The sequence below is a fragment of the Tauraco erythrolophus genome, chromosome 27 (genome assembly GCF_009769465.1).
Source record: "Tauraco erythrolophus isolate bTauEry1 chromosome 27, bTauEry1.pri, whole genome shotgun sequence".
Taxonomy (NCBI): domain Eukaryota; kingdom Metazoa; phylum Chordata; class Aves; order Musophagiformes; family Musophagidae; genus Tauraco; species Tauraco erythrolophus.
In genome coordinates this window covers 5,104,034-5,124,955 of record NC_141491.1, presented here as the reverse complement: position 1 = coordinate 5,124,955, position 20,922 = coordinate 5,104,034, and the positions used below count along the sequence as shown (strand labels likewise).

The following is a 20,922-nucleotide window of genomic DNA, read 5'->3' as shown; positions in this document are numbered from 1 at the left end:
ATTCTCCCTTTTTTGATGCACCTCAGGATTTAGCAGGATCCGCTGTTGGCATTGCAAAAGGAAAGGGGCAGAGGGCTGGAGCAGCCGGGGGGGTCCCCGGCCCAGGAGCGGAAAGCCGGGCTGTGGCCATGGGGTGGGTCAAGCATGGCCCTGGCTCTCCATCAGCCTCTCCCCATGGCTGTGGTTTCCTCCGCTCGTCTTTTTCGGCGTCACGGTGTGGAGAACAGCCCCTCACGGGGCCGGCGCGGTGTCTGCCGGTGACGCTGTCACCCATCCGGGATGGGGAGAGGGGAGCGGGGTGGGGGGTCCTCAGCTCAGCCCCCCCAGCCGCGGCGAGCGCGCGGGCGCGATGAGAACCTCCCCGAGGTCTCGCGCAGCCGGAGGTGACTCACGGCTCTGCAAGCCGGGGGAGGAATTTAAAAAGCTGCTGCTGAGCTCCAAAGAAGCAGGTGGAACCACCACGTTTGGCCCAGACCTCCAGCGTCACCTTGGCCAGTCCTTTGCTGGTGTCACCTCCCGGGTGGCCCTCGAGCCTTAGTGGTGCCGGTGCCCTCCAGAGCTGGGGGGGATGTTTGGGACGGGCACTTGGCTGGCACAGGGGAAGCCGCTCGCCCGGTGGGGATGGCGGTTGCCAGCTGTGGGTCAAGGCTCTGCCGGCGCCGTGCAATCGGAGATAAGTGCCTCTCTCTTCCTATTGCCAAACTGGGGCCGTTTACCCCAAAATTAATTTCCAGCTCGGTCCTGCTCCACCATCTCCCCCCACACCGGAGGAAAGGTCCGGGGCAAGGAGCGAGCTGGCCGAGGCTCAGCACCCACCGGTCTCCCTGTCAACAGGACCGAGCCGTGAGCCATGGCCGAGCGCCGGGCGGCCGCCAAGGGCCGGCGCATGGGCTCCAGCCGGCGCAAGCAGCTGCGCCAAGGCTCCGGAGAGGCACCGGCGGCAGCCCCCGGCCCTGGCGAGGAGCCGTCGTGGGCATCTGAAACAGTGCAGAGGGTGGAGGACTTCTTCAGGGAGCGGGACCAGGCGGGGTTCATCACCCGCTCGGACATGCAGGTAAGGGATGGGGACATCTTCTCGGGTCAAATGGCACCGGGGTGGCTGGAGACTGGATGATGGGTAGGATTTTCTCTTGATTTGCTTTGTTCTTAGAAATTGCAGGAGGAGGAGGATTTCCCGTGCAGCACAGAGGAGCTGGAGCTCGTCTTTGATGGGCTGGATGCTGCGGGCACCGGGAGGTTAAGCACCAAGGAGTTCACTGCTGAGCTCAGTAAGTGCCAACACGCTGTGTCGGAGCAGCCCAGGCTGGTCCTGGATGTGGCTCTGGCCCTTCTCTGGGGGGACCTGAAACACTCCCCTTGCTGGGTGGCACGTGATGGCCCAGAAACTGTCCCCATGCCCAGGTCTCAGCCCACGGCTCACCTGGTGAGGGGTTCTATCGCATCAAAGTGAGCCATGGCTGGGATGGGAAGTGTCAGGGTTTGGGCTTCGCCGTTGCCCCGACCAGGCACTGAGGGTTTGGGGTGTCTGTCGGCAGGGCAGTTCCTGAGCTCCCAAAAAGCTGCCAGAGACCATCGCCGGCGGAAAACGGCATCCCGGAGGGTCCGCTTGGTCCTCCCCAGCCCAGCGTTGGAAGGGGTGGACAGTGAGGAGCAGAGACACTTTGCTGCCTTTATGGATCAGCTGGGCACGGATAACATCTCTTCAGAGTAAGCCGCCCTGTTCAGCACCCATGGGTGTCCCGCAGGACAAGGTAGAGCTGCCCCAGGGGGAAAGGCTTGGGGCAGGAGGTCTCCATGCAGGCAGCGAGCCCAGAAAGGGCTTGGAGGTGCCTTTGCCCCAAGCACAGGAGTAGGATCACGGTCACCCCAATGCTCATCTGTCCCCCAGGACCACATGTCCTGAATGGTGTGAGCCAGATGACCTGGGACCCCATAAGCAGCCCGGCTTTGGGGGGTTCTGGAGGGGTGCTCATCACAAAACACCCCTCTCCCTGCAGACAGGAGATCTGGCAGCTCTGGGTGAAGCTCCGGCAAGATGAACCCCAGCTGCTGGGCAACCTGGAGGACTTTCTGGCCAAGATGAGGCATCGCATCCAAGAAGCCAGGAGCAAGAAGGCAGCTTTGGAGGTGACCCTGAACAAGTGAGTCACCCCAGGGCGGTGGAGAGGGACAGGATGGGAAGGACGAGAACAAGGACGGGGCCTCCTGTTCATCCCAGCTGTGGAGACGCACCCAAGGAGGAGGAAACCTGGGTGCTTTCAGCACCTCCATGGGCGGCTGGAGCAGGGGTTTCATGTTTGGGGTCGGGCTCCCTCTACAGTCACGCACGGGATGGCAAAAGTGCTGGACTCAAACTGCTGGACACGTCCTTGCTGGGTGAACTGCTCCGGGCAAACCCGGCTGCAGCCCCCAGGTCCTGTGGGCCATGTGGGGTCCCAGGGACCTGCACCCACTGCAGCAGGGTCTGACCACCCCCCTGGCCTTGCTGTCCCCGGCAGGCGTGTGGCTGAGCATGACAAGGAGGTGCAGCAGCTCTGCGAGGCCCTGGAGCAGCAGATCCAGCAGGAACAGCAGCGGCTGCAGCAGGAGGTGGGTCACCGGCTGCTCCTCTCCCCTTGCAGCTCACCACGGGGGGGACCCAGCAAACCCCCATGGCAGTTCCCAGATGGGTGAGTGGGTGCTAAGGTCCTTGTTGCCATCCCAGAGCATGGCCCGGAGCCACCAGCACGACGTGGAGCTGCAGCAAGCACTGGATGCCAGTGAGAAGGAGGTGCAACGCTTGGTCATGGCACAGATGGAGGTGAACTGGTCCCCCATCGTGTGTATGTGGTTTCTGGGCTGTGCCCGTAGCAGCAACATGGTGTTGTACAGCTGATCCTGGTCTGTCTCCGCCAGCCCTTGATGGACCTCTCCTTTGCCACCCCCACCCCCCTGCTCCCCTCCATCCCCAGAGCATCCAGAGTTTCCCACCCACCACCCCAATGGGGTGGAAATTCAGCTCCAGGTCTAGAGGAGATGGTTATCCATCATTCTTTGGCATGGGTCTCACGGGGGTCCTGGTTGCTGTCCCATAGCTGGAGACGCGGTGCCGCAGCCTCCGCAGCACGCAGCAAGCCACCAGCACCGAAAACCGGCAGCTGCAGGAGAGCAACCGGGTGCTGGAGGACCACCTGCAGCACCTCCACCAGCAGCTCCAGCAGACCCAAGGGCGCCTGCGAACCATGAGGGCCACAGTGGCTTGGGAGCACATGGAGGAGCCCCGGTGAGTAGCTGGCTGACCAGCATCTCCCTCTTCACCTGCGTGGTTTCCTCCTGGGGGTTGCAGTGGACGGTGAATGAGTTTGATGGGTCTCAGCCATCGTGGTCTCCACAGTGCAGATTAATCGTGGTTTGGTGTGAAAAGCATCAGAAAAAAAGCCAGGACTATCAGCACCACGCATGGAATGTGTCCCTGGAGGGCAGTGCCAGGCACATCCTTCACCCAGAAGGACCCAACCAGGACTGATCCAAGGGTTGGGGGTTTTGCTGTCCTGCTCCAGCTGCCTCCGGGGCTGGGATGGGGATGGATGCAGTGAAGAGGATGCCATTGCCATTTTGACCCCGTGCTCCGTGTTTGCAGGCACAGAACGGTGGCAGAGCTGCCCGGCCAGATGCCCCTGTCCCCACAGGTACTTCAGCTGGGGACGGGGGACGGGATGGGGTGTCTGTGCTCCAGGGCCTCGCGCTGGTTGGTCTGGGACTGCTGAGGAGCCTCCCAAGGCAGTGCCTCCCCTAAAAGCATCCCCAAACTGGGTTGGGGGATGCAATACCCTATGGATGGTTGGGAAGGGAGGGGGTAGCAGCACGTTAGTTCTGATACCCACAAGATTTCGGGTGGGTACGTCTGGACACCTGCCGGAGAGCTCAGCGTCGTTTCACGCAGACACGCTTCCTTGCCAAGCACTTTTCCTCTCTTTCCTTCCCGCTCTGTTTTCTGCAGACGAGCCCGGAGAAGAGCGAGAAGCACCGCTCCGAGATGCGGATCAGGCTGGGGTCCCGGAGCACCGAGCCCAAAACCAAGAGCACCCACCAAGTGTAAGGGGTCCTGGGCAACAGCTGCTGCTCCAGCTCGTGCCCTCAGCATCTGCGAGCTGGTGCTGAGCACCAGAGTCCTCCACCCTCCCCAGGCAAAACACGATATTTATTCCTTTCGAGGCTCCTTTCCCACCCACCCACCCACCTCCCATCCTGGAGATCAGGTCTGTCACCCCGGCTCGCCCCCCTGCATCACTCCCATGGCTCCAGCACTCAGCCTGACTTGTCTTTTCATCTCCCATAACGTGAACATGGGGCCTGGGAAGGGGCACGTTTGCTTCCCGGGCTGGGAACGGCCCCGGAGGTGGCTCATGGGTGTGTGTCCCCATCTCCCTGTCTCCAGTCGCTGCTTGGGTGAACCTCCGGTACAGCCGGAGCATCAATACAGTCGGGTTTGGAGAGGGCTGGGGTGAGGTGATGGAGGAGAGACCTCCTGGTACCGGCCCAGGTGGATGGGAGGGAGCTGCAGGCTGACCCAGGGGCTGGGCTGACCCCCTCCTCCTTGTTTTCTGCCCTTTCCAGGGTTTGGGAAGTGCTGCCAGCAGAAATAACCGTTTTAGGAGCCTCACCGAGAGCAAGCTCCACAGAAGAGGACCCCTTCCCAGAATCTCTGAAAGAGGAACGCTTTTCTGACCAAAGCTCTTTGCTAAGAGAGATGAATGATGCAATAGCAGCTCTGAGCAAACATCTGAAGACACAGGCACCGGGTGCACCCTCCGTGCCAGCGGACGCTGCCCATCACCCCCGGGACAATGCTGAGCACCAAATGGGGCTGGAGGCAGCTGCGGCCCGTGGCACAACCCCCGGGGTCCTGCGAGAGACCCTCCCCGGCCACGTCGGTCATGAGCTGTCTGAAGGAGATCTCAAAGAGGGACCAGCCACAGCTGAGCTTCATGCTCCAGACGTGATGCAGGCTGGTGCGTCTGCGGGAGCTGGGCACCGCAGGGCTTGGGAGCCAGGGGCAGAGCAGGGAGAGAGCCTGGAAGAGGCACGGAGGATGTTATTCCTGCAAGGAAAGGGCACTGGTGTGGCTGAGCATCTGCAAGGAGCACCAGGAGAGAGCACGGAGGCAGGAGAGCAGGTGGAGGGAGAAGGATGGATGCAGGAAAGACCAGGTTGGGAAAAAGCACAGCTCCTGCGAGAAGCTGAGGAAGCGGCATTAAAGCAGGGAGAAAATCCAGAGGCAGATCTGGGGCCACCTGAGGCTGGGGAGGCAGGTCCGGCAGCGGGACGGCAGCTTGGCCCGGCTGTGCCTCCAGAAGAGCGTGCACAGCCCCGGGGTGCTGGGCTGGGGGAAGAGGCTGACCCACCATCGGGGCTCTCCAAGGAACTTGAAATAAAGCCTGGAGAGCACCTGGAGCCAGAGCCACCATCATGGGGTGAGACACGAATGGCAGCAGCCCGGGGAGACGGTGTCCTCCCCGAGGTGACAGTGGCTCCTGATCCCGGGATGCTGCAGGAAGAGCACGTCAGGGCAGAGATGCAGCCCTGGGGAGAGGACGCGCTGCCAGCTCAAGCCCAGCACGGAGGGAGCCGCGGAGCCGGGGTGGAGGAAGGGGAGGTGGAGGTGACGCCCCGCGGGGAGGCAGAGCCGCAGGAGCAGGGTGAGTGTGCCAGGGCAGTCGCAGCGTGCGGAGGGAGCGTGGGCACGGAGCTGCCGGCGACTGTGCCACCCTCCAGCGTGCGGGAAGGTGGAGCGGGACCAGATGTGCAACCGCTGGAGGCCCAGAGCAGGGATGCTGCTGCACAGCAGCTTGCAGAGGTGGCGGTGGCTCTGCAGCCCCCGAGGGAGGCTGGCTCCCCGGGGACAGAGCAGGGAGGGAGCGTGGCTCCAGATGTGCAACCACTGGAGGAGGAGGATAGACCAGGGTTAGGGCTGGGGGAGGAAAACGGTGCTGCTACGGTGCAGGGTGAGGGTCCTTCCCCAGCAGAAACACCTGTGGGAAGCCCACACCTGGGTGGGCCGTTCCCAGTTAAGGCTCAAGCACTGGAACTGGTGGGGACAGAGGGATTTCAGGCAGACATGCAGCTGCATGGGGATCCCAGTCCAGAAGTCCCCCAAGGAAGGGGGGACCATGCAGCCATGCAGCGCGGGGACGAGGGCGAGGATGGGGGACGAGGGCAGGGTGAGCACAAGCTGTCACATGAGCCCCTGATGGATCTGCACGGGGCAGGATTTGGGCAGGGAGAGGGGGCTGGTGAGGAGGAGCGGGCAGGACCTGAGGCTGATGAAGGCAGCGCTGGCAGCGGGGACCCTGCTCCTCTGCCCGTGGTGCTCTTTGGGGTGCAGGGGCCAGGAGCGGAGGTGGATGGAGGTGTGTGGCACCTAGAGAAGGAGGAGGAGCTGGTACAGGGAGAGGGCATCAATGAGAACGGGCTGTTCCCAGGTAAGGCTCAGGCCCTGGAACTGGTGGAGGCAGAAGACTCCTGGTCAGCCATACAGCTGTGTGGGGGTCCCAGCCCAGAACCCTCCCAGGGAGGACAGGGTCAAGCAGCTGTTCAGCTCATGGAGGAGGCTGAGGAAGGGGGACAAGGGCAGGATGAGCCTGTGCTGCTGCACGAACCTGTGCTTGATCCCCATGGAGTGATCACCAGGCAGGGAGAGGGGGCTGGAGCAGGTGTGCAGCCATGGGAGGAGGAGGTCGTGATCCTGGATACAGTGAAGGACCAGAGCACTGAAGCAAATGTGCAGCTGATTGCAGAGGTGGACAAGCTCAAAGTGATCCCGGGAGGGAGCACAGAGGCAGGTCCGCAGCCCCTGATGGAGGCTGGCTCCCTGGATACAGAGCAGGGATGGAGCGTGTCTCCAGATGTGCAACCACTGGATCAGGTCGATAAACCAGAGTTAGTGGAAATGGTGGGGGCAGAGGACTCCTGGGTAGATATGCAGATGAGTGAGGGTGCCAGTCCAGAAACCCTCCAGTGGTGGGGGAACCGTGCAGCTGTAAATTTCGTGGAGGAGGCTGAGGATGCAGAACAAGGGCAGGATGAGCCTGTGCCTGACCCCCATGGAATGATCACCAGGCAGGGAGAGGGGGCTGGTGCAGGTGTGCAGCCATGGGAGGAGGCTGGGAGCCTGGGCATGCTGGAGGACCAGAGCACGGATGCAAAAATGCAGCTGTTTGCAGAGAGGGACGAGCTCAAACTGATCCCAGGAGGGAGCACAGAGGCAGGTCCGCAGCCCTCAAGCGAGGTCGACTCCCTGGATACAGAGCAGGGATGGAGGGCGGCTCCAGATGTGCAACCCCTGGATCAGGTTGATAAACCCAAGGTAGTGGAAATGGAGGCAGAGAACCTTCAGGCAGACCTGCAGCTGCATGGGGTTCTCAGCCCAGAAGCTCCAAGGGGAGAGGAGAGTGGAGCAGCCATGCAGCTCATGGAGGAGGCTGAACATGGGGGGCAAGTTCAGGATGAGCATGGGCTGCCACACCAGCCTGTGCTTGATCCACAGGGAGCAGGAGTCGGGCAGGGAGAGGGGGCTGGTGCAGGCATGCAGCCTTGGGAGGAGGCTGTAACCCTGGGCACGCTGGAGGACCAGAGCACTGATGCCAACGTGCAGCTGCTTGCAGAGGCAGCTGAGCTCAAACTGACCCCAGGGGGGAGCACAGAGGCAGATCTGCAGTCCCTGAGCCAGGCTGACTCCCTGGATACAGAGCAGGGAGGGAGTGTATCTCCAGATGTGCATCCACTGGATCATGTCGATAAACCAGAGTTAGTGGAAACGGTGGGGGCAGAGGACCTTCAGGCAGACACGCAGCTGCGTGGAGGCGTCAGCCCAGAAACACTGCAAGGATGGGGGCACCGTGCAGCCGTACATCTCATGGAGGAGGCTGAGGATGGGGAACAAGAGCAGGATGAGCCTGTGCTGCTGCACGAACCTGTGCTTGATCCCCATGGAGTGATCACCAGGCAGGGAGAGGGGGCTGGAGCAGGCGTGCAGCCATGGGAGGAGGAGGTCATGATCCTGGATACAGTGAAGGACCAGAGCACTGAAGCAAATGTGCAGCTGATTGCAGAGGTGGACAAGCTCAAACTGATCCCAGGAGGGAGCACAGAGGCAGGTCCGCAGCCCCTGATGGAGGCTGGCTCCCTGGATACAGAGCAGGGATGGAGCGTGTCTCCAGCTGTGCAACCACTGGATCAGGTCGATAAACCAGAGTTAGTGGAAATGGTGGGGGCAGAGGACTCCTGGGTAGATATGCAGATGAGTGAGGGTGCCAGTCCAGAAACCCTCCAGTGGTGGGGGGACCGTGCAGCTGTAAATTTCGTGGAGGAGGCTGAGGATGCGGAACAAGGGCAGGATGAGCCTGTGCCTGACCCCCATGGAATGATCACCAGGCAGGGAGAGGGGGCTGGTGCAGGTGTGCAGCCATGGGAGGAGGCTGGGAGCCTGGGCATGCTGGAGGACCAGAGCACGGATGCAAAAATGCAGCTGTTTGCAGAGAGGGACGAGCTCAAACTGATCCCAGGAGGGAGCACAGAGGCAGGTCCGCAGCCCTCAAGCGAGGTCGACTCCCTGGATACAGAGCAGGGATGGAGCGTGTCTCCAGATGTGCAACCTCTGGATCAGGTTGATAAACCCAAGGTAGTGGAAATGGAAGCAGAGAACCTTCAGGCAGACCTGCAGCTGCATGGGGTTCTCAGCCCAGAAGCCCCAAGGGGAGGGGAGAGTGGAGCAGCCATGCAGCTCATGGAGGAGGCTGAACATGGGGGGCACGTTCAGGATGAGCATGGGCTGCCACACCAGCCTGTGCTTGATCCACAGGGAGCAGGAGTCGGGCAGGGAGAGGGGGCTGGTGCAGGCATGCAGCCTTGGGAGGAGGCTGTAACCCTGGGCACGCTGGAGGACCAGAGCACTGATGCCAACGTGCAGCTGCTTGCAGAGGCAGCTGAGCTCAAACTGACCCCAGGAGGGAGCACAGAGGCAGATCTGCAGTCCCTGAGCCAGGCTGGCTCCCTGGATACAGAGCAGGGAGGGAGTGTATCTCCAGATGTGCAACCACTGGATCATGTCGATAAACCAGAATTAGTGGAAACGGTGGGGGCAGAGGACCTTCAGGCAGACACGCAGCTGCGTGGAGGCGTCAGCCCAGAAACACTGCAAGGATGGGGGCACCGTGCAGCCGTACATCTCATGGAGGAGGCTGAGGATGGGGAACAAGAGCAGGACGAGCCTGTGCTGCTGCACGAACCTGTGCTTCACCTCCATGGAGTGATCACCAGGCAGGGAGAGGGGGCTGGAGCAGGCGTGCAGCCATGGGAGGAGGAGGTCGTGATCCTGGATACAGTGAAGGACCAGAGCACTGAAGCAAATGTGCAGCTGATTGCAGAGGTGGACAAGCTCAAACTGATCCCAGGAGGGAGCACAGAGGCAGGTCCGCAGCCCCTGATGGAGGCTGGCTCCCTGGATACAGAGCAGGGATGGAGCGTGTCTCCAGCTGTGCAACCACTGGATCAGGTCGATAAACCAGAGTTAGTGGAAATGGTGGGGGCAGAAGACTCCTGGGTAGACACGCAGCTGCGTGCGGGTGCCAGCCCAGAAACCCTCCAGGGATGGGGGGATCACGCAGCTGTACCTCTCGTGGAGGAGGCTGAGGATGGGGCACAAGAGCAGGACGCGCGTGAGTTGCCACACAAGCTTGTGCTTGATCTGCAGGGAGCAGGAGTCGGGGAGGGAGAGGAGGTTCTTGAAGGCATGCAGCCCCCTGAGGAGGCTGAGAGCCTCGACACACTGGAGGACCAGGGCACTGATGCCAATGTGCACCTGCTTACACAGGCAGAGGAGCTCAAAGCATCCTGGGGAGGGAGCACAGAGGCAGGTCGGGCACCCCCGGGTGCAGCTGGGATGTGGGAAGGGGAGCAGAGCCAGGCTCTTGGTTCGGAGGCAGGTCTGTGTGCGGCTCACACCGCAGAAGTGTGGGAGGGGGCTGCTGGTGCACATGTGTCCCTTTTGGCTGAGACCACTTCACACCCTTCATGTGCCGCTGCCACTGAGGGTCCTGGTCTGGAAGCAAAGCCAGGAGGACTCACTGGTCCAGATGGTCAGATCCTGGAGGACACCCAGGCACTGGAAATACCGCAGGGAGGGAGGGCTGATGCAGAGCAGAGGCCTTTGGATGGAGCTCAAGGTCTGGAAGTGGTTCAGGGAGGGAGGCTGGAGGCAGGGGTGAGGGGTTTAGTTGAAACTCAGGGTCTAGGGCTGAAGCAGGGCCATGGTGAAGGTGCATCTGTGCTGGCCTCCCCAGTCTCTGAGGTGCCATTAGAAGTCAGCACGCTAAAGCTGGAAACGATGATGCAGGAGGATGTTCTCATTCCAGATGTGCAGCGGATAGGTGCTTCAGGACAGGCAGCCCAAAGCGAGCTTCAGGAGCAGGTCTCGGCACAGGCAGATAAGGTGAGGCTTCACACTGCTTCCCAGCCGCCGGAGGAGAAGCCACCACATGTGATGGAAACAGAGCAGGTAGCTGCCAGACCTGCCGAGCCTCCGAAACAAGAGGTGCCACCAGCATCAAACCTTCACACGAAGGTCCAACAGGAGGAAGATGCTGGGAACGATCAGTTGGGGATGGTCCATGGAGACAGCTCACTGGGGGATGCAGCCAACAGCAGCATGCAGCCTCAAAGGCAGCTCTTGGGAGAACAGAGCAAAGACCTCAATGTCGGCCAACAAGAGAAGCAGCAAGAGGCTGGATGGAAAACGAGCCAGGAAGACAAGCCCAGCCCAGGACAGCCAGGAGTTGTGACTGCAGGTGGGGCAGGAGCTGCCCCAGGGGGTCGTCCTGAAGCTTCTCTGGACCCAGACCACCTCTACAACGTGCTGTTCGTTGGGGACTCCCACGTGGGCAAAACATCGTTCCTGTACCGGTTGCACGCCGACACCTTCAACCCGCACCTCACTGCCACAGTAGGTAGGTCTCCTCCAGCTCCTCTCCAGCACGGCTCTGCACCCGCTTGGGTCACCATTGCAATTCCCTTGGCTCCACCCCACGAGCTGCTGGTGATCAGTACATGCATGTTACAGCTCATGCCAAGCCTGCTGTACACCCTGTCACCACGGACCAAACAGAACCACCAACTTCACACACCTGGATGCCCCAAGCAGGCAATGCTGGTCCTCCTCGCCCTCTCCAGGGCACCAATACTAATGGCCCTAGTGCTTTTCTCTCTGCTTTGCCTTTCAGCTGTATTCTCCTCTCTTAACCAACCTGGTTTTACTCATCATGAGATTAGAGACCTTTCCAAAATCCAGCTATCAAAGATCTAAAAGCTGGAGGTTCACTTAGGACCGGCCTGCTTGAGCTGCAGCCTCAGACCACACCTGCACCACGTGCCTTCTCCATCCATCCTCTATCGCAGGGGTGAACTCCACCGTATCAAAACATCCCGGTTTTGTGTCTCCTAGGACTGGATTATCAGGTGAAAAACCTCGTCGTGGACAACAAGCGCTTTGCTCTCCGCCTGTGGGACTCGGCTGGGCAGGAAAGGTGAGGAGCTCTGCTGCCTGCATAAGGAGAGCAACCCAGGGTTTGCTTTTTTTTTTCTGGGAGTTTAGTGGAAATGAATGTTCTTGGCTTTGCTAATTAGAGGAAGGGTTGTTTAAGGAGGGACTCTGTACAATGTGTGATCTGATAAAGAATAAGGAAGGCAGTCATTAAGATAAAAATAAGCACTCAGGCTGTTTGTATGGCCTCTACCATTGGGATAGGCGCAAAATCTGGACTTTGCCTTTTTTATGAACGTGCATTTCCAGCTTTCCCACTGGGATTTCGGATCACTCCCAGGCAAAACCTCCTTAGACCATAACCAGTGACCGTTTAAAACCTGCGCAGGTACCGCAGCATCACCAAGCAGTTCTTCCGGAAGGCGGACGGGGTGGTGCTGATGTACGATGTCACGTCGGAGCACTCCTTCTCGGACGTGCGGTACTGGCTGAGCTGCATCCAGGTGGGTGAAGTAGGAAAAACCTCGTTCCATCCCCGAGGTTTTGGAACTGGCGATGACTCCGAGATCGGCATTTCCCCACCTGACCTCTGCCACTGGTTAGGGATGGACATCTAGGGGTGACCAAGCCCTTTGTAAAGGGTATTCTGCTTTGCTTTGGTTAGAAAATAATTTTTCTTGGAGGATTTAAATTCAGATACTGACAATTTTCACATTTTTGCAGTGTTTGCTGGGGTAATCTGTTGATAGCATCGTTACGATAATGATCAACCTTTTTAATTTTAAATACTGGTGCAGAGGAATGGAAAATGTTGAAAGTGATTTTGACGACACTTTTAAATCAAGAATAGTCCTCTTTGAGGCCTGGGAAATGGGAGGTAACCCATGTCTTTATTAAAAATTGCTTGTCAGAGATTTCCAGTCGAAATCTCTGTCCGTGTTGGAAAGTCAGTGTTGGAAAATGCTGGAACAAAAGAGGATGTCACCTTGCTCAGTGCCTGTAAATCTCAGCCAGAGCATCTTCTGGAGGGTTCATGAAGTCAAAATCAAAGTCAATTCACTACAAGGGTGACTTGACCAGTGCTCTGCCCTGTTAATAGACTAGGACAAATTATTTAAGGGAAAAAAATCCCTTTCTTAAATGCTGCTAAGCTAATAAAAGAATTGTAAGGTTTTGTTATCAGCCCAAATCCACGAGCATCCTTCATGGTGCTCCAGGATGTGTCCAGGCAGTGTGGCCAGCTGCGATTCCAAGGAGATTCAGACATGCTCCTGATCCTCCCCTCTTTGATTGCCCAGGAGGGAGCAGAAGACGGAGTCGCTATCCTGCTTCTCGGGAACAAAACCGACTGCGCTGCAGAGAGACGGGTCCCTACAAAGGAGGGGGAACGCTTGGCCAAGGTAGGTGCAAGCTCTGCTAAAGCATGCTGTCCACCCAAGGCAAGCAAGGACAGCCAAGGATGGGTGCCACCAGCCTGAGGACCTGAAGAAACTTACCTTTTGTGCATCAGTAGTTGGCAAAGCGATCTCTGAACCCATCTTTCACCCTTCCCTGCCTTGCTTTCCCCTTGCCATTTTAGTTTTGACTCAACACCGCCCCAGTAAAATAGTTTATGGAACTGGATCTATAAATTAAAACGTTTTCAGCTCTGCTCATCTTTGCTGTGAAGTGTCACGTATCTTCCCAGCATCATATAAATAATAAAACCACCAAGCCCTATCCTGTTTTAAAGATACTGAAATGCTTAAAGTATGAGTAATTTCTTAGAATGTAGATGGCTAATAAAAACTAGGTGAGAAGAATCTCATCTTTACCAGCTTAATTTTAAAGTTTATGGGATTTGGGCCAGTATTCATTGCACAAGCGGAGACAGCAGGACAAGGGGTTAGATGCTTTTTTTTCCCCCAAACCAGTCACTGGCAGGCACAAAAAACCTGGGAACACGTAGTTATGTCTCTCTATTTGCCCCACTAACCAGAGGGCATCCCATCTCATCTGTCTGCAGTGTCAGCCTTTCCTCGGTATTAAAAGTTGGTGTTGTAGCTATCAGAGGAGCTGGATTTCACCCTCATATTCCAGTAAATGAATTATTGAGTGATTTGCTTCCTTGAGTCCTCCTGTTTCTCCTTGACTGTCCCTTGGTTATTTATTCCCATATTAAGCTATTCCAATGGAAGAATATTATATTTCTTTTTGGGCTCTGTGTTTTCCAGGAACATCAGCTCATGTTTTACGAATGCAGCGCTGCCTCGGGTCACAACGTCACCGAGTCCATGGTCAGCTTCATCAGGTGAGGCATGTGCTTGGATTTTGCCAGCTGTCCTGAATTTAATGAGCTCCCTCCTGCTTTTTTAAACTACAAATGCTGGTGTGTTACTGTCACTTGAGACTCCGTGTGCCCAAATGTCAGGGAAAACTCAGAGCACGGCTGGGATGAGCCGGAGCTAAGAGCTGTAAGATGTCTCCTGAATAGTCAGCATTGCAAGGAGATTAATAAAACCCTTCTCAGGATGCTGCTGACTTCTCCCTGGATTGCCTGAAATACGTTCTGTCTGTGATTTTAATTTAAGTTGGCGTTTTTAGCAAAGCCCACGGTTCTCAAATCGCCCTGAGCTGGAAGGCTCCTAATTCCTTTCAGCCATGCTGAGCCTCCTTTACTGATGCTTGTCAAGACAAATAGCACAGCAATGCAAAATATGGGGGAAATACCTGGCTAATTCGCTTCCTTTTCTCCCAGGTTGCTCAAAGTTCAGGAAGATGAATTGAAAAATAAGGCAGAAGAGGTACCAAACCCACCCCAGAAGAAAAAGAGCTGCTGTTGGTGATGGATAGAGACTCCCTCCGCTGTGATCTGAAACTGCAGTGACGGCCAGAAAAACATAAAAATAGCCCTCAGACACCCTCTCTGCTCCCCGTGTGTCTGCCTTGGCTGATCACCGCGGATGCTGAGAGCTAAAGCTGCCGTGGAGGAGCTGGTTGTCACCCGGCCCCTTCCCCGCTCAGCTCCTGCCGGTGCCCCCGAGCACAAGAGCCCTCCAAAATAGCTGGGAAACTTTACCGCTTCCTTTTGGAGACAAAAAACAGGTTAAGGGAAGAAGCAGAAAAGGAACCCAGCTGGATCCAAGATGCTGGAAGAATACTGGAAGCAGCAGGGAGCAAAACCAAGTCTTGGGATAAAGGAAACAAATACCAGGAGTCGCCTGAAGGCTGGTGTATAAACTAAGGGGGTTTAGGGCTGTCGGTGCTGCTGTGCAGCGGCGACTTTTGCTCTGGCTTTGTAATCTGATGGGATTTGATCTGGACCAGTGAAATACACAGTATATCCTAAATGCACTTTTTTAGTCTCTCCAGTTAGGCAAAGTAAAGCTAGTTTTTTTCTTTCCTGGTTTATCGTGCCCGTGAGCAGTAACGGCTCTCGACAGAAAACTACTGAGAATGGCTCAAAATAAATTCAAAAGCCCCAAGAGGGTGTCCAGGATAATAGAAAGAGCTCTGGGCTGGTGGGATTTATGATCAGGTAAATGCTTGCAGGAGCTCTTTTCTTTTTTTTTCTTTTTACAGCTTGATGTAGAGAACCATATTTTTGCAGAGAAAGACATACAGACTAAATAAATAAGAATACGAGTGTTATATTTTAGTATTTTTATACATTACCTGTGTTGCCTCATCCTCCAGCAGTTCAACAAATGTATTGAAAAACTGGGCTTACATGCGGGTTTTGGGGAAATAATTCCGCTCAGATGGGTTTGCTTTTTGTCGCCGCTATTATTTATACGTATATTCTGGCAAAGCATAATAGCAGCCAGTTTCTGCTTTACAAAAATACAGTGACAACAAGAGCTGATTTTCTAATAACACTCTATATTAAAAAAAAAAAAAAAGAATATAATTCTGCATGTTTCTTTGTTACAGCTCAGCTTTTCAAGGAAATAAGGCTTAAAAGCTCCTGATGCCTGTGTATATGTATATACACCTCTGTATCCCCTACGTGTCTTCCCCCAGCCTGCTCCCTGCCCCAAGCCATCCTCCCTCCCTTAAAAGACTTTCTTTTCTTAATGCAATATATGCATAATCCTGTTCCATGCCACTCCTTCATGATAAAACATTTTTACTGATGGAGCAGTGGGGCAGCATGAAGTCCACAGCTCCTCAGGAAGAGTTTACATGGCTCGGTTCAGAGCTGTGCCAGGATTAAGTATTTAGGGTATCTAAAAATAAGATTTTGTTGTTGTTGTTTGGGTCTGTCTTCACTATTTCTGCTTTGCTGTTTTATCTTAAAGTAGTATAAATCCAAGGATGCTTTGCAAGTCTGGTCTGTGAGAAGAGAAGCACCGTTTCGGGCTGGTCGACCCAAAAAATGTTCTTTTTACTGGGTTGGCAACGGTTCCCAGCTGCGTGACCCCGTGCAGAGCCACCCAGCCGCACGTATGCAGCTTTTCCCTTCACCTAAATTTGATGGGATTATCGTGCCGGAGATGCTGCTTTACCGAGTGGCAGCAGGATTGTGCAGGAAAACGTTTTTATTTGCTCGCAAAATAGAAGGGATGAAATCGCCGAGGCTGGATTCTCCCATTAGATGGCAGCAAATACAGCAATACCTTCAAATTGCGATATTGCCGCTGGAAAAAAAAAAGGGACCAGGGAGCTTGAACAGGGCCCAGAAGACAGAGCTGCAAAAGAAAAGGCTTCCCAGAACAGCAGACGGGAAGAAACATCTGTCTTGTTCCACTAGAAGTCATGCCTAGAAAAAAGGATTGAGTTTGTGCCCAAAGGTGTTGCATAAAACAAGGGTGATTCTACTCCGAACCTCCCCTCCAAACCTGGAAATGAATTTTTCATTGCCAGGTTGAGAGAAACGCCGGGAAGGCAACAAAGCACGTCGGAAAACACGGTCAGCGTGTTGCATTGGAAAGCATCTTTCACCTTAAATAATTCATGATCCCAGCAAATGTCCTCACTCCGGAATCAAAGGGACCGCTTATTTGCAAGCCGTTCAACGCACACATGAGTGTTTGGAGGAGGATCAAGGTCTGAGATATTAATAGCAACAGGGAAATGAATATTTGTTTGGACCACAGGAATTATTTTTTTTTTTAAACCAGGTTGTTTCCCTTCGAGCTGTTTGTAATTCCTCCAGGCGCTCCATGAGAATGAGAGGAGCTGTCCCAGCCAAGCCAAGATCGCCGAAGATCTCAGACCCCAGCCCAAAGTGAGCAGGCGTGTACCACCATCTCGCTTTGATGGATCCAACCTTGACAGCAGAGAACCCGGACAAGCTCCTGACAAATTGGAACAAATTGTCAGCCGCCGGCTCTCAGGTCTCGCCCAGCAGCATCCCCCAGAATTTCACCCCGTTCCTCTCAAAAGACAGCAAAATCGGGATGCGGGGACCGTCCCGCTTCCCGCGCTGGGATTGACAGGGCAGGAAATTCAAACGTGATAAGAGGAAATACTTTTTTCTCGGAATGTTTAATTAAACTGCAGAATTCATCGCTGCAGGAAGTCATTGAGGCCGAGAACTTAAACAAGGCTGAAAAGGGATCAGAGAGACACCAAAAAACCCTGGTCACGACTGCAGCCAGCAGCTGACTCTGAAAACTCGTTTAATTGCAATTAAGGACTGAAGCCAACGTCTGAGAGCTGGGTGAGGCTGGGATCCCTCATTCCTGCTTTATTCCAAGCTTTTCATGCCAGGGGTGGCTCTGGGAACCTCTGCTTGCTTCACCTCCCAACCCTTTACTCCCAGCACCTTCTCCCACACTTTTTAGGGGGCTAACACCCCACTGCTTGTCACTTGAGCTGTGGGAATGGGCATCCGTGTTCCCGTGGGGCTGGGAGTGACGGGCTCTGGGGGCACTGGATCTCAGTGGGGAGTGAAAGCGCAGGTAAATGGAAGCAATGGGGCTGTCGTAGGGTCTGGGGGGGTTTGGGGAGATGGTGGGGCTATGCCGGGGATTTAGGGGGGGGCTTGAGGGTGGAGAGGGGGTTTCATGGATGCTGTGGGCTCTTAAGGATTTGAAGATTCTGTGGATTCGGGGGGGGGGGAGGGTATGTCTTGGGGGTGCTGCAGGCTCAGGCAGGTGCTGGAAGGGGTCTCCTAAGATTACTGGGGGGGGTGTCTGAGGGTGCTGGGGGCTCAAGTGGGTGCTGGGGGGAGGGTGTGGGTAATTGGGGGGTGTCAGGCAGGTGCTGGGGGAGGTCTGAAGGTGTTCATGGGCTGAGGGGGGTGCGGAGGGGTCGTCTTAGGGATGGGGGGGGCTGGAATAGGTGCTGGGGGGCCTCAGGGGGACTCCGGGGGGGTGTTCGGGGGTCGTAGGGCCACCGCAGGGGGAGGGATGCGGGGGTGCCCGAGGCCGGGCCGCGGCGGAAGCAGGAAGCGGCGGGGCGGCCCCGCGTCCCGCCTCCATCGCGGGCGGGAGGAGCCCGGAGCCGGGCGGCGGAGCGGGGCGGCCGCCGGGCGGTGCCGGGGTGAGACCGGGGGCGCTTGAGGGGGGCCGGGACGGGCCGGGGCGGGGGGGCCCGGAGCACCGGGGCGGGCCGGGCCCCTCACCGTGGGTCCGGGGGCGGGGGGGCTCCGCAGGCCGCAGCGAGGCCCTGCCAGGCGCCCGGCCGCGGGGGTGGGGGCTGTTTTCTGCTTCAGTTTATTCATTTTATTTATTTATTTATTTTTAACTAAAAGGCTCTGGCTGCGCCTCTGCCTCGGAGATAAATCGGGGCGATGCGGTGGGCCGGGGGCGGAGGGTCTGTAGGCCGGGGCCGGGGCCCAGGGAGCAGCATGGGCGGAGTTAAAGCCGATGAGAGTGTATTTGTATTTGTATTTATATCGCTGTTCCAGGTGCGCTAGCGGGGCGAGCGAGCTTCCTCTTCTACCGACTTGCCCGACAGCGTTTCTCTCTAAATATCGCAGCCTGCCAGTACCTAAAGGGGCTACAGGAAGGCTGGAGAGGGGCTTTGGACAAGGGCGTGTAGTGATGGGACAGGGGGCAATGGATTTAAACTGAAAGAGGGCGGATTTAGATCACATCTAAGGAAGAAATTCTTCCCTCTGAGGGTGCTGAGGCACTGGCACAGGTTGCCCAGAGAAGCTGTGGCTGCCCCATCCCTGGAAGTGTCCAAGGCCAGGTTGGATGAGGCTTTGGGCAACCTGGTGTAGTGGAGGGTGTCCCTGCCCATGGCGGGGGGGTTGACACTGGATGTTCTTTGAGGTCCCTTCCAACCCAAACCATTCCATGATTCTGTGATTTAGCTCTCCAAAGCCTGGGTCCCAACACCTCGCTGTGCATCGCGTTTGCGGGTAGAACTGGGTGGAAACACTCCAGGCTGAGAACCGTCGCTCTTTATGTTCGTGGAGGGTGCTGCTTGTTCCTCCGAGGGTGGTGGAGTTCATTAAAAAACAGGGAGAACATATGGGTTCCCTGGTGTCAAAGGCCCGTCCCTGAGGGGTTGACGGCGGAGTGGGTACAGTAGTCTGTTGTGATTGTTTTGTGGTTTGTATTGTGGTGATAGGAAGGGAAATAATGGGTGTTTTTTTGTTTTTTTAAGGCCGCATCTGTTCTGAAAACAATGTAGGAGCGTGATGGCTTGTTTCCTAGCTGAGGATGTGGGTCACTGTTGGGTCTGTCAAGGAGCTGTGTTGGGTTTTTAGTGTCGGTGGCTCGCAGGGGTTCAAAGGGATTCGCTCAGAGTTGAATGCAAATGTAGAGAGGGGAGAACCGGGATGTATCTTGGCATTTTATCATCGTAGGATGCTTCTGCTGTTCAGAAAGGGGTAAATCACTGTGTTTGACAGCGTTTCTGTAAGGATAAGTGTTTTAAGTGGTTCCAGGCAGATTCTGCAAGCAGGGGAAGCTTGCTGAATCTGCTGGAATTTGGTACAGGAGAGCTTCACAGGCGAAAGCTTTGGCACACGAGAGCCAGAGGAAGCTAGATAACCTTTCAGACCATTTAGTGTGCCAGTTGCAGCGTCAAAGCAACTGGAGTAACCGTAAAAGCTGAAGGAAAAAAGGCATTTAATATCCTGCAGATGTGCTGGCTCTTGCTTGTTATATGAATCAGGGTGTTACATAAATGAAAGAGTAAAGCAAGGTATTGTTTTTACGGAGCTAAGAGCATGCCAGGTGCTTTACAGATGAGAAGAAAAGGTCCCTGCCTTGGAGAGCTTACAATCCATAATGAGATATTATTGATCAAACCTGCTTTGGGGCAGCTTTGCCAGCCCATGGGGCTGCTCAGGTGGTAAGATCTGGGACAAATATTTGCATGGAACGCAAGGAATGTTGGTAGAACAGGGCCAGGAGCTAATTAACCTGGTAATGTAGTGCAGCATGTTCTCATTGCACGCTCGGGGTTAGGTTTTAATGTGGCATTTTACCCTTTCGGTGTTTCTAAGGCTGCGGCTAGATACTTGACACTAATGTTAATATAACATCTGACATTAACTGCTTGAGTTGGATGCTTAGGCAGCTGCTGCCCAAACAAATAGGGATTATTTTTCAGCCAGATAATTTTCCTGATCCGATTCTCCATGTGACCACATAAACGAATGTGCAAGAGCAGAACAGGAGTTGATCTCGGGGGGGAGAAGAGCAGTTGCTGAAACAGGTAGTCCTGCTGAAAAGTGTTTTTTCTGAAGCTACACCCTAGTGTTGCAGAAAAAAAACATATTAAAAATGCAGTCACCTGAGCTCTGACTTCTTATAGAAGCCCACACTTTAGGGAGAGAGCTGTCTGCTAGTTCTTTTAAAGCAAATCAGATTTCAAGCTTGGTTGCCTAACAAGAGAATCTTATTTCTTGATATATGCTTACATACAGACGTTTATGGCTGATTTGTCCCGTGGGAGCAGCCAGAACAAGTTACAGCAGAGCAAATCCCAGTTTAGGTAGCACGTTACGCAGTGCCTGTCAGCCCGTTCTCCAGTGAGCGAAACAGATCTGTGTTTTTTAAAACGCGGGCCGTGCCGTGAGGTGCGTGCAAAGACGACCCGTGTAAATAATTATACAATTCTTGCAGTACAGCGGCAGACTTACTGGAGCCAGGTGGTGGACTGGGTGAAGCAGCACACTGGATTCGCGAGCTGGTGACTGGTGTCAGGTGGTATTTAGAGCAAAAGGGGGGCAGGGGCCTGATTTCCGTTTTCAGCTCTGAGCTGGGGGTGTTGGTTGTGGGTCTTACGTTTTTACACGATGATTTTCTGTGCTTTCAGGGCAACGCATCGCTAAACTGTGTCTCTCCAGAGTTTCGTTGTCCCAGTTTGATCCAGGTTAGAGCCTTCCCAGCTCAGAAACAAGAAGCAAAGCAAGACCTCCCAGATGCTCCCTTTTCCCCAGCAGTGTTTTTCCTAGGCTAAACGGCTCTCTGACAATGGGATTCTCACATTGACAGCTATTAGCTTGTCCAGCAACTTCT

At 55.6% G+C, this 20,922-nt stretch overlaps 1 protein-coding gene across 1 annotated transcript; it reads left to right on the top strand.

The window, feature by feature from the left end:
• Nucleotides 1-850: 850 nt before the first annotated feature.
• On the top strand, nt 851-14,462 carry RAB44 (RAB44, member RAS oncogene family). Its single transcript, XM_086627256.1, has 18 exons — nt 851-1,054; nt 1,151-1,268; nt 1,536-1,707; nt 1,998-2,141; nt 2,499-2,589; nt 2,705-2,800; nt 3,075-3,262; nt 3,620-3,668; nt 3,980-4,074; nt 4,597-6,013; nt 6,428-6,904; nt 7,331-8,092; nt 8,519-10,982; nt 11,477-11,558; nt 11,904-12,018; nt 12,814-12,915; nt 13,729-13,805; nt 14,253-14,462. Exons 1-18 carry the CDS (start codon nt 851-853, stop codon nt 14,338-14,340), a joined length of 6,741 nt encoding a protein of 2,246 aa, XP_086483382.1. The 3' UTR covers nt 14,341-14,462.
• The last annotated feature ends 6,460 nt before the right edge of the window (nt 14,463-20,922 follow it).

Bases quoted from the DNA above. Each gene is read 5' to 3' on its own strand.
- RAB44 (XM_086627256.1), top strand. From the start codon at position 851: ATGGCCGAGCGCCGGGCGGCCGCCAAGGGCCGGCGCATGGGCTCCAGC. The intron at 2,142-2,498 runs GTGAGTCACCCC...TGTCCCCGGCAG, and splicing joins TTGGAGGTGACCCTGAACAA to GCGTGTGGCTGAGCATGACA. The intron at 2,590-2,704 runs GTGGGTCACCGG...TTGCCATCCCAG, and splicing joins AGCAGCGGCTGCAGCAGGAG to AGCATGGCCCGGAGCCACCA.